The 13,646-nt window shown below is 52.6% G+C and overlaps 1 protein-coding gene across 5 annotated transcripts in view; it reads right to left on the bottom strand.

Moving 5' to 3' along the window:
* Nucleotides 1-1,341: 1,341 nt before the first annotated feature.
* SYNPO (synaptopodin) overlaps nt 1,342-13,646 on the bottom strand; it is an 88,269-nt gene continuing 75,964 nt past the window's right edge. For 4 of the 5 annotated variants that reach the window (XM_060181252.1, XM_060181245.1, XM_060181260.1 and 1 more), the window contains 2 exons: nt 11,298-13,630; nt 1,342-4,075 (listed from right to left, as the gene is read on the bottom strand). In XM_060181252.1, the coding sequence (XP_060037235.1) occupies nt 3,440-4,075; nt 11,298-13,630 (2,969 nt within the window). In that variant the 3' untranslated portion in view covers nt 1,342-3,439. Of the gene's footprint in view, nt 4,076-10,805; nt 13,631-13,646 lie in introns of all 5 variants that reach the window. The other variant, XR_009547252.1, reaches the window with a different exon arrangement.

Raw genomic sequence — 13,646 nt, 5'->3', positions numbered from 1 at the left:
AGTAGCGGGGGTGGGGAGAAGATTCAGGAGCAGTGAAACAGTGCTACAGGTCTCTCTCTTTCTATTTTCCTGTTCCTGCTCAACTTCTCTCTGTCTCTATCTAAAATAAATAAAATATTTAAAAAATAATGAGGAAATTTTAAATAGTAAGATTTGCTCAGGGAAGAGGTCCAGGGACATGACAGGATAAGAGAGTGACAGGGGATGGAGGGGGTGTTCCAGACATAATGGGGGATTTCCCATGTCCAAGTAAAAGACTGGTAATGAGAGTGGCCACTGCTGATTCTGGCTGGAGTGGCTGAGAGGAGTAAGAGATTGCAGTGAAGGGAAGCTACTGAGCTGGAGTGGGAATGAACTTGACTGGGATGCTCGGTAGGCAGAAGATACTGTGTTCAAGGGAGGTTTGAGGGTACTTGCAGGTGGCACACCCAGTGGTGTGTGAATACGACCATGTGCAAGGACCTTGGTTCAAGTCCCAGGCCATCATATGGGAGCACCTTCGAGGTGGGAAGGCGATTCATGAGCTGTGGAGCAACGCTGCTGTGTCTCTCCTTTTTGCCCCCTATTTCTCACCTTCTATATTGAAAGAGAAATGACCATCAGGAAAGGTGGCTATGCAGGCACTGGGCCCTAGCGCTAACCCTGATGGCTAAATAAATAATCCCACTGAAGAGAAAGTCTAGGTCAGAGAGGAAACCAGATAGTCTCAGGGAAGGATGTGTTGGTCCCAGAGTGAGGAGCACCTGCACCTATGTGCTGGGACACACTCCCCAAGATGCCTTTGCAACATCCTTTTGAGAAGAGACTTGATATCACTCCCTTGACCTTATCACTTGACCACTCTCTCTTCTCTGGGCAAATATCACTGGAGGTATTCAGGAGAGAAACAGTCCTGGGAGTCTAGTCTCATGAGATTGTCCTGACCTCTCACAGGAACCCCCTTTTCTGGCCCAGGAGTCCCCACGTGCCATATGGATGCAACCCCAGAGCACCAGGCCGTCACTTGGTCTTGTCCACTCAGAGCCCTGTGACACCATGTAGCCTAGCCCACTTATTACACACATAGGGAAACTATACACACGAGGTCAAGAGGAGTTGACTTACCCCAAGTCACCTAGCCGGTGGATGACAGAACCAGGGCTCCAACCAAAAGATTTCTTCTTGAGCCCTGAATTCTTCTTTGGCTTTCTATCTGTCCTCATGGTTGTTGCATCCCTGGCTTCCATCTTGTGTGTTTCAAATATGCACACCCACCCTGAGTTCCACAGACTGTTCCATGGTTGGGCAGAAAGAAAGTTACTTCTGAAGCAGCTGAAAATGAGACACACGAGGAGGCAGAAGGATGCAGGAAATGTTTATTGAAGGCTGGAGCTGAATTCTACAGGAGGCAAGAAACAGGGCACAGGCAAGCTTCATAGGTTAGAGAAGAGGTATGGGGTGAAGGCAGTGACAGGGAGCTACCAGCCAGACTGAGGAAATGCAGTTTCCCAAGGTTGCCTTCTGCTGGCCCTTTGGGGAAATGTAGGCAGAAGCCAGCCTCAGTTAAGAGGTCCAATGAGTCTTCTTTGGAACAGCACCTCAGCTCCAGTCTGCCATGTTACAAGGGATACTGACACAAGGGGGGATGTGGATGAATGTGCTGATTCATTCTTGACTGGTCAGGCATGACCTCTCTTCTTGTAACCAGCAGGGCCTATGTTCCCAATCCTGAGGCCCTAAGAACTCTCTGGGATCACTCTTTTATTCCAAAGAACTCCCTGATTCTTTCCCATCTAGACCCTAGCTTTCCTCAGCCTCACCTAGAAAATTAGATGCAGATCTAAGTGGATAAGTCTATCCCTAAACATAAATCATGCTTGGTACCATTCCTTTAACAACATCTCGGTATCCTGTCTCTTACATAGCTAGGATTTTCAGTCAATTCCAGCACACATACCCCCTGAATATCCTGAAGCTGACATTCCAAACTCCTAGAAGGCACCACCAGCCAACTGCAGATACTTCAGAACTCAGCAATATTCCTCCCTTGAGCATTGGAATCAGACTTGTGAGGCTTAATGGACAGAACAGGGCCTCTGGCCAGTGTCTGCAAGGTCACTGGGTATCAGACATGAGCTGGGCCAGAGTGTGATGGGAAATAGCTGGGACAGGAAATGCCCACTCATCTGGGCATGGTGCAGACATTGGGTGGCATTTGAAATTGAAGAATGGGATACTTGCTAAAGACACAGAAACACAAACAGATCAGGATCTAACCCCTCCTCCCTCACACAGCCAACCTCATGGGCTCTTTCCCAAATTCTGCCCAGTTAACCCTCTACTATGACCTCCCTCCCTAACATCGTGCCATGTGTGTCAGAAGTGGAAGAATCCTTAGAGATTCCTCTGAGCCATTTGTATTCCCAAACTAGAATCTTTTCTTTCCCTTCTGGCTTCTGCTTGCTTTCCTGCTATGACATCCCTTTGCCTCCCTCTTTCCAAATGCTCAAAGCTCAGCACAACCAGCTAACACACTGGTTGGTTCTTCTCTTCTTCCTTAGCTGAGCTTTGAACCCAGGACTTGCCTGCCATGAAAGGACACAGGAGCAAATGGGTTGGAGGCACCTATAGCTTTCCTGGAGACCCCAATCCAGGATATATTTGTGGGGGGGGGGGATGAAGTGTCTGTGTGGGGAGATCCTTGTAGCTCTCTTCTTTGGCAGCAGATAGGATACCCTAAACAGTCTGAGCTGGGGTTGGGGAAAAGCATGCGAGGCCCTGTGGGAGGAGGGCTCTTTCATCTCTGTTCTGCCAACAGGCCAGCAGGGCACCTTGAGCTGGCCCAGGAGACCTTTCTAAAGGTCATCTTGGTAAAAATAGATCTCCTCTGGGAAGGGATGGAGAACAGCTGCTCCTGCCCCAGACATGGTGCCAGGGAGGCGAATGGTCAGGCCAAGTCTGGACAGGGGACTCAGGCCTAGGAGCTTCTGAACACAGCCTCTTTACCAAACTTTAATGGGCCTAAAAGAGGTTGGGTGGGGGTGGGGGAACCTTGGAATGCAGCAACAAATTGAGGGGTCCATATACATACTCCCTGCCTCCTCCAAGGTGTGTGTGTGTGTAGAGGAATTTAGATTTTTGGAGGGTGTCCTGGTGTGTGTGTGTGTTTGTGTTGATGGGAAGAGGAATTTAAGATTTTGAAAGGGTGCCCTGGCCAGAGCCCCATTAAATGGACGGGAAAACTGAAGTTCAGACAGGGGATGCATCTCTCCCAGGGTGACAAAACTGGGTGCTATAGAGAGGCCAAGCACCCAAGCTTGGCCCACTGCCCCACCACCCCCAAGCTGAAAGCCTACTGCCCTTATATCTCGGGGGCGTCCGAGGAGGCAAAAGCCCTTGTGGACGGGCCAGCTGGGCCACCCCAGGCCGGGTGACCCCCTGTGGGTCCCGGGGTGGGGGTCTAGGTGGTGCAGGATGCTTCCGCGGGGAGGCTGCCGCGCTTGAGCCTCAAGCTGCCATTCCACCCGCGGGGACAAATGTTGTAGCCGAGGATGCCGGGCGACTTAGCCCCGGAGTCCTCGGAGTCGAGGGACACGTCGGAGTCTGTGGGTGAACGGCGGTAAGGGAAAGGCCGTGGCGGCGCAGGCAGCGGGCTCCGCGGGATGGGAGAGAACGTGGCCCCGGCCACCGCGGGCGGGGCAGGCTGAGCTGGCTGCGGGGAGCGCATGCGCGGCGGCGGCGGCGGCGGCGGCGGCGGAGCTCGGGGAGGCGAGAAGGGCCGCAGGCTCTCTGCGCCCGCCGGCCGCGGGGAGGCGCTCTTGCGCCGGGCTGCGTTGATGATGTTTCGCGCCAGCAGCGCCTGCAGCTGGCGGCTGGGGGGCCGCGTCTCGGGCTCGGGTCGCATCGGGGACACTGAGCGCTCGCTCCACGAGGGAGACATGGGCGGCGGCGGCGGCGGCAGTGGCGGGGAGCTGCTCATGCTGCTCCCGCGGCCCGGCTCCCACGGCCCTGGGCTCACCCAGCCGTCCAGGCTGCTGGGAGGCCGGGATGCGCCGGGCGTCCAGGGCGGGGAGGTGGGCAGGTTCTCCCGGCGGTCCTGGGGAGAGAGCAGAGAGGGTGGGGGCAGGTGTTAATGCTGGGGTTTTCCAGACCGAGGAGGCAGAGGGTTCAGGAGGAACCGAGTCTCATCTGTGCATTGCATAGATTATTTTAATTTTTTTCTCTCTTTAAACCCCAGCACTGCTCAGCTCTGCTTTATGGAGGTGCTGGGGACTGAACCTGGGACCTCAGAGTTTCAGGAACGAAAGTCTCTTTGCATAATCATCATGCTACAACGCATGATATATATATATATATTTAACACATTGGATATATATATATCCGATGTGTTAAATAACTAGGGGGTTAAGAACTGTGGCTTTGAAGACAGATCCCCTCTCCTCGTGCTTACTGAATGAATTTGAGCGAGTTGCATCAGCAGCTGAAGCAACTTGAGACCTCGGAGCTTCAGTTTTCTCTGTAAAAATCTCAACTACTAAAAGGACTTAATGAGATAACTCATAGGAAAAAAAAGTTACATGTAGGGTGGGGAGATAGCACACATAGTAGATGCATATTTTACCATGGCCTAGGACTGTTAGGGCATGAAAGGAGGAGAGAGAGAGAGAGGGAGGGAGGGAGTGAGAAAGAAAGAGACTGACTTGCATTGTGGTGATCCAGGCAAAGAGCCCCATCTCTCTCAGACTCCAGGTTTTAAAACCAAAGCCTGGCCTCCACCTTTCTAAGTCACACCTGTAACCTGTAATTTACTGGGTGGTACTTTCTTTCTCAACAGGATCTGATTCTGAGTCTCTGGCCATCACATAGAAGCTCCTGCATGGGGGGAGCTTGAAGAGCAATGGAGCAGTGCTTTCTTTTCTCCCTCTACCCCCTTACTATTTCTCAAAAAAAAAAAAAAAAAAAAGGTCTTTCAGGAGTAGCAGAATCATGCTGGCATGGAGCCCAGCAATAGCTCTGGAAGATGTGTGTGTATGTATGTGTGTGTGTGTGTGTGTGTGTGTGTGTGTGTAGGTGCCTGCACTATGAATCCACTGCTCCTGGAGGCCATTTTTTCCATTTTGTTGATATTGTTGTTATTGCTGTTGTTGTTGGATAGGACAGAGAGAAATCAAGAGAGGAGGGGAAGACAGAGAGGGGGAGAGAAAGATAGACACTTGCAGACCTGCTTCACCATTTGTGAAGTGACACCCCCCCTCCCCCACAGGTGGGGAGTCTGGGGGGGGGGGCTTGAACTAGGACTCTTATACCGGTCCTTGCACTTTACTCCATGTACATTTAACCCAGTGCACTACTAGCAGGCCCCCAGCAATAAATATTTTAAAAGAACATGTAAGGGCTAGGGAGACAGTGTACAGTCTATGAAAAAGGACTTTCATGACTGAGGCACCAAAGGTCCTAGGTTCAATCCCCAGCATCATTGTAAACCAGTTGAGCAGTGCTATAGTAAAATAATAATAATTGTAATAATAATGATATTGTTTTAGCAGAAGAGTCTCTAGAAGAGACTAAATGTTCACTAGATGTCAGCTACTATAAGGAGGTGTATAAGGAATACTAAGTGCTACTAAAACAGCTCACTTGGATAGTGTGCCATATGCTCTGTTCAAGTTTGAAACCAGCCTCCACCTCAGTGGAGGAAGCTTTGATGCTGTAGTCTCTTTCACCATCTCTTTCTACCTCTTTGTCTCTGTCTCTTTTCATATGAGGGGGAAAAAAGTCATCCTGGTGGATGACTGGTGGATCTTTAGTGATGAAGGAAAAGAAAAGAAAGAAACAAACTAGGATACACATGAACTCAACCTAAATAGGAAGTGGAGTGAAAGGGACAAGGTTACAGGCAGCATGGGTAGGTTTTAATTGATCACTTTTTTTTTTAACAGAGAAACAGAGACTTCTCTCTAAAGAGAAAGTGAGTGAAAGAGACCACAGCACTGAACCTTCCGTGCAGTGGGAACCAGCCTCAAACCTGAATTGTACACATAGTAAAGCAGTGCACTGCTGAAGTGAGCTATTCCATTGGCCCTTTAATGTACTACTTGTTATAAAAGTTTAAATTCTTGAACCATTTGGGTGAGTCTAACCAGAGAATTAAAACTTAAAATTAACCATTATTATTAAGGTTGGGCTTAGGGACAGGCCTTCTCAGTCTGGACTGCCTTGCCATGTTGCCATGGTTACCTCTTAATTTGTCCTTTGGATGACTGACAGATGGAAACACAAGAGGAAGTTTGGTCCTTCCTCCCTAGGCAGCACACTCCCCTCACTGACTTCTCGCCATTGTCTGGTGGAGAACCTGGCTTTGGTGAGGTCAACTTGGTGAACATTTTTGTATTTTGAGCAGGCTCTGCTATACACTCACCACCATATCTGTTTCCTACCTATTTAGGAACTCTCTGGTCTGCAAGATTCAGCTTCATGCTTAATCTCTTATTAGATCCTCAGTCTGTCACCCATTTTTCTTTATGATGAAAATTGTTTGGAGGTGTAAATAACTATCCACTGTGTTCCAACCCACCAGGAAGTGTGTGTGTATGTGTATGTGTGTGAGAGAGGGGGGGAGAGAATCTGCTGCACTAGCAGTTATCTGAACTAGTCAGTCTGTTCAGTGTCCTCTAACAATAAATCTAGAACCAGCTTCAGGATTCATTCTCTCCTCGTCAGTAACCAGCCAAAACTAAACCGGTCAACCTCTCACCCAGTCAGAATATAGTTCCTCCCAATCAGAGGGAAGCATTAGACACAGAAGTCTATGTTTTTTTGCCTTAGGATACAGTCCCTGTTAGATGTATCCAGACTGGGGATCTATAAAGAGGAATGTTGTACAATAAATGCTCTGAGCAGACGTTTGATGGGATGGCGAATGCTAAATACTTCTGGGGGTATCCAAGGCCCCAATCCTTAAGTAGGAAATGTTCAGTGTGGGGTCCACCCCTCTTACAGCCAGAGTTAAAAGGCTAAGGTATCCCAGGAAGCTTTCAGCCAACCTGGAAACAAGAGGTGGAGTGGAGAGTTCAACATCCAAGGCAGCAAGCATGGAGGCTCCTTGGCCAGCTTAGTGGTGGAGGTGATGATAATCATGAGAATCTGTACAGGATGGCCTCTCTGCCTCTGGTGGCTCCAGAGGAAGGCTCAGGTCAGAAAATGGAAGAAGCAACAGAACTGACTTCTCAAGCTTGGGCTGAAAAGTTGAGGGGCAGTGGTGGGCCACAGCCTCCCTTCATCAGAACTGCCGTGTCTGGGTCCTGACTGTGTGTGTAGAGGCAGGAGATTACAACACAAAAAGGCTGTGGACACCAGAACTGTTAGCTTTCAGACAAAGAGCTATAAAGTGCATGGGCACTGCATACTGTATACTCCAAAACTCCCTGGATATGCACATGGAGACAATTACCCCACCTAACTCAGCACCATCCTCAAAGCAGGGCTGTGTGTGTGTAGTATGTGTGAAGGTTTGTGTGTGTGTGTGTGTGTGTGTGTGTGTGTGTGAAGGTGTGAGGAGAACAGGGCCCAGCAGGAACTGTCAGAAACCAAAGAGCTCCCAGACCTCCTTCTGTAATCCTTTCATGACACAGAAGGGGAAACTGAGGCCCAGAGGTAAGGAGGGGATGTCTAGATTCATACAGGTGGAGTCAGCTGCACAGCTGGGACTAGAGCCCAGTTCTGATTCTCCAGGGCAGTTTGTTCCTCTCTAGCTTGGGCAGAAGTCCAGAGCTGTCAGGAGTCAGATGATGATGAATATGGGAAAAGACCAGATTGAAATAATACAGTGGGAGGTGGGGACAGGAACCTGAGAGAACTGGAAAGTGTACACTCTGGCTCAGCACATTTAAATTTCACTTTCGGTGGCCCAGAAAGTAGTGTCGTGACTAGACTGTTGGACTTGGAAGCATGAGGTCCTGAATTTAATCCTTGGTGTTACATGTAACAGAGCGATGCTCTGATGCTCTTACTTTCTCTCTCTGAAAATAAATATTTTAAAAAATGACTTCTTGGTGTACTGCACAGAAAGGAAGGAATGGAGAGGGTTTGGGCGTCCTGGTGCATGATGGTGAAAAAGGACCTAAGTTCGGGGTGAGATTGTTTTGCAGACAGCTATCACAGGGAGATGGGAAATTGTAGCCATGTGTCAGCAACTCTACTGTAAACCATTACCACCACACCCCCAATAAATTAATTTTAAAAAGCTTCCACTTTTAGGGGCTGGGTGGTGGTGTACCGGTTGAGTGTAGGCATTACTATTCACAAGGACCTGGATTCAAGCCCCTGACCTCCACTTGCAGGGGGGAAACTTTATAAGCAGTGGAGCAGTGCTGCAGGTCTCTCTCTCTCTCTCTCTCTCTCTCTCCCTCTCCCTCTCCCTCTCTCTTTCTCCCTCCCTCCTTCCCTCCCTCCCTCCCTCCCTTGCCATCTCCCTTTCACCTCTCAATTTCTCTTTGTCCTATCAAATATAGCAATGTGTTTTTTTAATTTAAAGAAATTAAACCAGGACTATAGAGGGCTATGGCTTCCCCCAAATTCTAAAGCCTTGTTGGTTAAACTCTAAAGGTAGGAGAAAACCAAAGAACATATTGTTACAGAACTGTGGTCCCCTAAGTGTTGACCAGGGATTCAACACTTCAGGGCAGGCAGCCCTCAGTTTTTTTTTTTGTTGTTGTTGTTGTTTGTTTGTTTTGTTTTGTAGAGCACTGTTGAGCTCTAGTTTATGGTGGTGCTGGAGATTAACCTGGGAGCTTAAAGCCTCCGGCAGGAAGTTCATTTGCATATCCATTATCCTATCTCTCCAACCCTTAACCCCAACCCTCACTTCCAAGCCAACATCCTTGCATCCAGACACACAACAAATACAACAGCATGGGCAACGCCTCACACATTCACTATACAATAACCTGCAGTCCCACCCCACTTTCTGGGCTGGAATCAGGACTTCCAGAAAAGGGCCCCTGGCCACCAGCAAGCAAGCGCAGGAGAAAGAATGAAGCAAAGACAGGTTTGAGGCAGAGTGTATTGAGAGCAGGATAGAAACAAAAGTTGGGAGCAGAGTTTAGCTAGCCTGGCCCCAGGAGCTATAGGACAAAGGATGGACTCTTCCCAGAGCTGGTCCTGGGTGGTGGTGGGAGAGGGAGCAGGGCTGGGACAGGGACCTCACTCTGTCCCTGGAGGGGGCTGGCACTAAGGAACTAAGCTTGCTCAGGGCTCCCCCACACATGCCCCTGAATCCTGGGCAGAATGAGCTCACTGGGAAGGCACCCCTGTTCCCACGGCAACCAGCAAGCCCCAGCTCAGGAAAAACTGTAGGCTCAACCCAGCATGGGCACCGCCTCCACCACCCCTCCCTGCACTGTGAAGCCCAAAAATAGGGCTGGGGAAGAGGAAGTGGGTGGTGCTCGGCCCCCAGTTTTGGGAAGCTTCCATCTGAGCCCTGCCTCGTGTGTCTCTAATTCTCTTGCCACCCACCTAGCCTGGTGGAGGGGTATGTGTGAGTCACCTCAGCGATGTCAGAGCTAGTGGGGAAAGCAGATTACTTGCCTCAAAACCCTCACTGTGCTAAGGGGAAAACTGAGTCTCCAAGATACTTCTGGAATGTTAGAATCCAGATCTGAGTCTCAGCCTTTCCTCAGTGTCCCCTCTCTCCACTCCCTCCTGTCCTTCTGAGCTCAGCATGCTCCCATGGTCTCCAGGTAGCCCTGAGCCAGCTCATGCTAGTCACATCCTCCTCAGGAAAAAACACACCTGAAGGTACCTACTCTCCATCTAGCCCGGAGCAGTAACCCATCTCCATCTCTCTTTTTCTCTCCTCCCTTCCCTGGGGCACTGTCTTGTCACTTACAGTGTCTTTCTCCCAAAGCATCAGCCTGTCCTCCCTGGCCTTCAAGATGTCACAACTAGAAAGGTCCTCACTGTATAAATAAGGAAACTGAGGGCTCCAAAAGGGAAAAGAACAGGAGTCGGGCGGTGGCGCAGCGGGTTAAGCGCACATGGCGCAAAGCACAAGGACTGGCATAAAGATCCCGGTTGGAGCCCCCAGCTCCCCACCTGCAGGGGAGTTGCTTCACAAGCAACTTATTCTCCCCCTCTCTGTCTTATTCTCCCCCTCTCTGTCTTCCCCTCCTCTTTCCATTTCTCTCTGTCCTATCCAACAACAATGACAACAACAGCAGCAATAATAACTACAACTAATAAAAAACAAGGGCAACAAAAGAGAAAATAAATAAATATAAAAAAAAACAGAAAAAAAAGGTAAAAGAACTTGGCTGAGATCAGAGAGCAGACAGGAGGCCTAGCTGGGAACTGTGTATGTACGTGTCCCTTTTCCTCTCCTTCTGCAGCCCCCTCCACTGTATAGACATGGCTGCCTTGACTATGGAGCATCTTTGCAGAAGCGCAGCCCCAAAGGCCAGTGGAGACATTGCCAGGAGCCTCTCTCAGGCTGCAGAGCCATATCTGCCCACCCTTCACAGTGACTGCCTCCTGGGGAACCCCTGGGACCTCCCACACCCTAGAACTGTGAGGGCCAGCCAGGTGCAGTTGGGACTGAGGACCAAGATGATGAGTTGTCCCTGAAGTGGAGGTCACTGAGCAGAGGGAGCAAGGAGAGGAGCATCAGACAGCAGCGGGGGGGAGTCGAGTCTTCATCCCGCAGAAGAGTCAAGGAGAAAGGAAAGGCGCAGGTCGACACAGAGCTCTCCGCAAGGTGTCCAGAAGGCAGAGGTGGAAGAGGCAAACCCTTGGCAGTGAGAACTCAGCCAGAGGCAGAAAGACGCCAGGACCTGGGGTGACAATGGGAAGGCCCCCCCATTGGGGCAGTGGAAGCAGCAAACCCTAGGCTGGCTGTGTCACAGGCATGGGTAGGCTGTTTGCTCCAGAAATCCCTGTCAGAGTCTCCCTTTTTGAACACTCCCCAGCAAGACGCTGGCCTCCCGCAGTTCACACAGGCCAGAGGAGACCCGCCAGCCTCATTGGGGCCTGCAGAGGGTGGTCTCTCCCTACAGCTGTCCTGCCCACCCCATAGGAGACTTTAGATCTCTGAGTCTAGCCCCTCTCCTAGTGGGGATGGGGAGCTGCAGCTTAAAGAGAGGACGTGGCTTCCTCAGCTTCACCAGCTAGCCAGGTGGCAGTATCATTGAACACTGTGCCCCCAGAACCCTTACACTCCTGCCTCTCTCCCCATGCTGTCACATCTACTCTCCATCTGGCCCTCATGAGCCATGGATCTCTGTGGGGAGGTTTTGTTACTTGAAGCAGAAGGAAGGCTTCCACACCTGAGCCTCGATCCCCGCATTGCGGGTGGAGAAAGAGGGCCTGGGGGCCTGTTTGGCTCGGGGAGACCAGGCCCTGGAGGGAGACATGGGGGAGATGTCACAGCCATAGGTGGGGCTCACGGCAGTGGGCTGTAGGCCATCCTGGCCAGATTGGGCGTAGAGGCCGGGTGAGGAGCGGGAGGCCCGAGGCAGTGCCGGTGAGGATGGCAGGAAGGTTCCCTTAGGCAGATTGGGTGCCAGGTCCAGGGAGCTGGGCTTGGCAGGGGAGGCAGATCTGGAAGAGGCCATTCTGGGGGAGGCTTTGGTGGGTTCCTTGACAGGAGAGAGGACAAAGAGTGAGGAGCGCAACTGGTAGGGCGGCTGCTTGGTGGGCTCCGGGCGCAGGATCCCGTTCTCAGGCAGGTAGCCATGGTAGAGGGAGCCGGGTGGTGTCCGTGCCGGGCTGAGGGATGCCACTCGGAAGCCTCCGGGGGCGCTGGTGGAGTACTTCCAGGAGGGAGGCAGAGACATGGTTGGAGAGGGGCAGCGGGCCAGCTCGGCGTGGCCTGAGGACTCGATGACATACTTCTCCATGCGGGACTGGCGGCGGGCATAGAGCTCAGCCCCCTTGCCAGAGGCCTCTGACAGGTTCTGGTTGGGTTTGGGCTTTGGCTTGGCCTGGATGCGAGGGGACTTGAGGCACGAGGCCCACTCAGGGACCGGCTCCTCAGCTGCTGCGGGGCTAGCCCTGTCCCTGTCCCTATCCCGGGAGGGCGGCTCCTGCTGGAAGTTGGAGGCCTCTGCCCCCAGCGCAAAGGGCTCCTCATCCACAGCTGTCTCTCCCTGGTCCCGCTGTCTCCGCTTTTCGTCAGCCGTCTGCACCAGGTCCAGCAGATCTGGATTTGGGGTCACCTTGGGCTTCTCCACAAAGGTGAACATGGACTTGCGGCTGCCCCTTCGGATCATTGACTCCTCCAAGATGCCCGTCTTGCTGGCGGGACCAGCCTGGCCCTTCCCGTGAGGGAGCTTGGGGTCGGTGCTGGGGTACAGGGCTGAATAAGAGGGGGGAGACCTCACCCGGGAGGCTGGGGGCGCTGCGGACAAGGTCTCAGCATAGGTGGGGGGTGGGGTGAAGTTCCCCAGGGGACGCCTCTCCAAGGCAGGACTTCTCTGTGCCACAGGTCGTCTGGCCACCATGGGGCTGTGGGCCATGATGTGTCTCTGTGGCCGGGGGCTTCTGTCTGCCATGGCAGAGGGCTGAGGGGTCACAGCCTTTTCTCCCAGGTGCCGCCTCTCCACCATAGGGCTCCGATCCACCTGGCCGGGGGCCCCTGATGCCTGCATCCCAAAGGGCTTGGCCGTCCTGTTGACCACCGACGGAGGCTTGGCCAGAGTGAGGTGGACCTCGCTGTATAGCCTGGTGGGTGTAGTGGGGGTTGTGGATGCCACTGGGGCACTGGGCTGCACATCAATGAGCAAGGAGCTGGATGTGAAGTCGGGGGCCGGGGGCTCAAAGGTGGAGAGGGGAGCAGCTTCTTTGGAGAAGGTGCTGATGGTGGCAGGTGGTGCTGACACCTTGTCGATGAGAAGGGTACTGGAAAGCACCTCTGCGGCTGGCTCTGGAGCACTAGGCCTGGAATCTGGCAGGGTGCCATCGGGTGGGCCCCCCGGGGAGTTCTGTTGGCTGTTAGCCAGGGGCAGGCTCTGTGGGATGACTGCTGGGTTCTGATTGACATCTATGGCGGGAAGACTGTGGTTGTCACCAGACACTGGGGTGACAAGTGTGGCATTGGGTGAGGAGATGTTTTGGTTGACATCCGCCACCACCGGGCTGGGGGCCTCAGTCAGAGGTGGAGGGGGTGGACTCTGCTGAGCCTCTCGGTTCTGGGACAGGTGGAGGCCATTGGCAGTGAGCAGGGCCGCATTCTCCTTGAGATAAACCACCAGTGGCACCTCTTCTTCCTCACTGGCTGCCTTCTCCAGGTGCCTCAGCAAGTTGGCTTCCTCAGAACACCCCTCCATGCTGTGGCCAGGGACCCCAATGCCTGGGCTCGGGGAGACCAGGTGCAGGGAAGGGCCTGGCTCAGGAAGTGAGGCGGGACTCAGACAGAGCCCTGGGGCATGGCCTGTGGTGCTGGTGGTGGGTGCTCTGAAGGCCTCCTGGCCTGGCTTCTGACCCCCGCGTCTGTGGCTTTCAAGGGTGAACTCGTTGACCCTCTGCCGACGCCTGTTGAAGAGCTGGACGCCTCGGGAATTGGAGCTGGGCGGGGTGGTCAGCTGTGCAGCAATCTGCTGGCTCCGGGCTTTGGCCTCCTTCAAATCCTTCTCGGTGACACTGGTGCTCCGGCCCAAGGCTGCAAGGACAGGGAC

This window comes from Erinaceus europaeus, chromosome 2 (assembly GCF_950295315.1).
Source record: "Erinaceus europaeus chromosome 2, mEriEur2.1, whole genome shotgun sequence".
In the NCBI taxonomy this organism is placed as follows: Eukaryota; Metazoa; Chordata; class Mammalia; order Eulipotyphla; family Erinaceidae; genus Erinaceus; species Erinaceus europaeus.
Note: the sequence above shows the minus strand (reverse complement) of the source record. Positions and strands in the feature narration are given on the sequence as shown.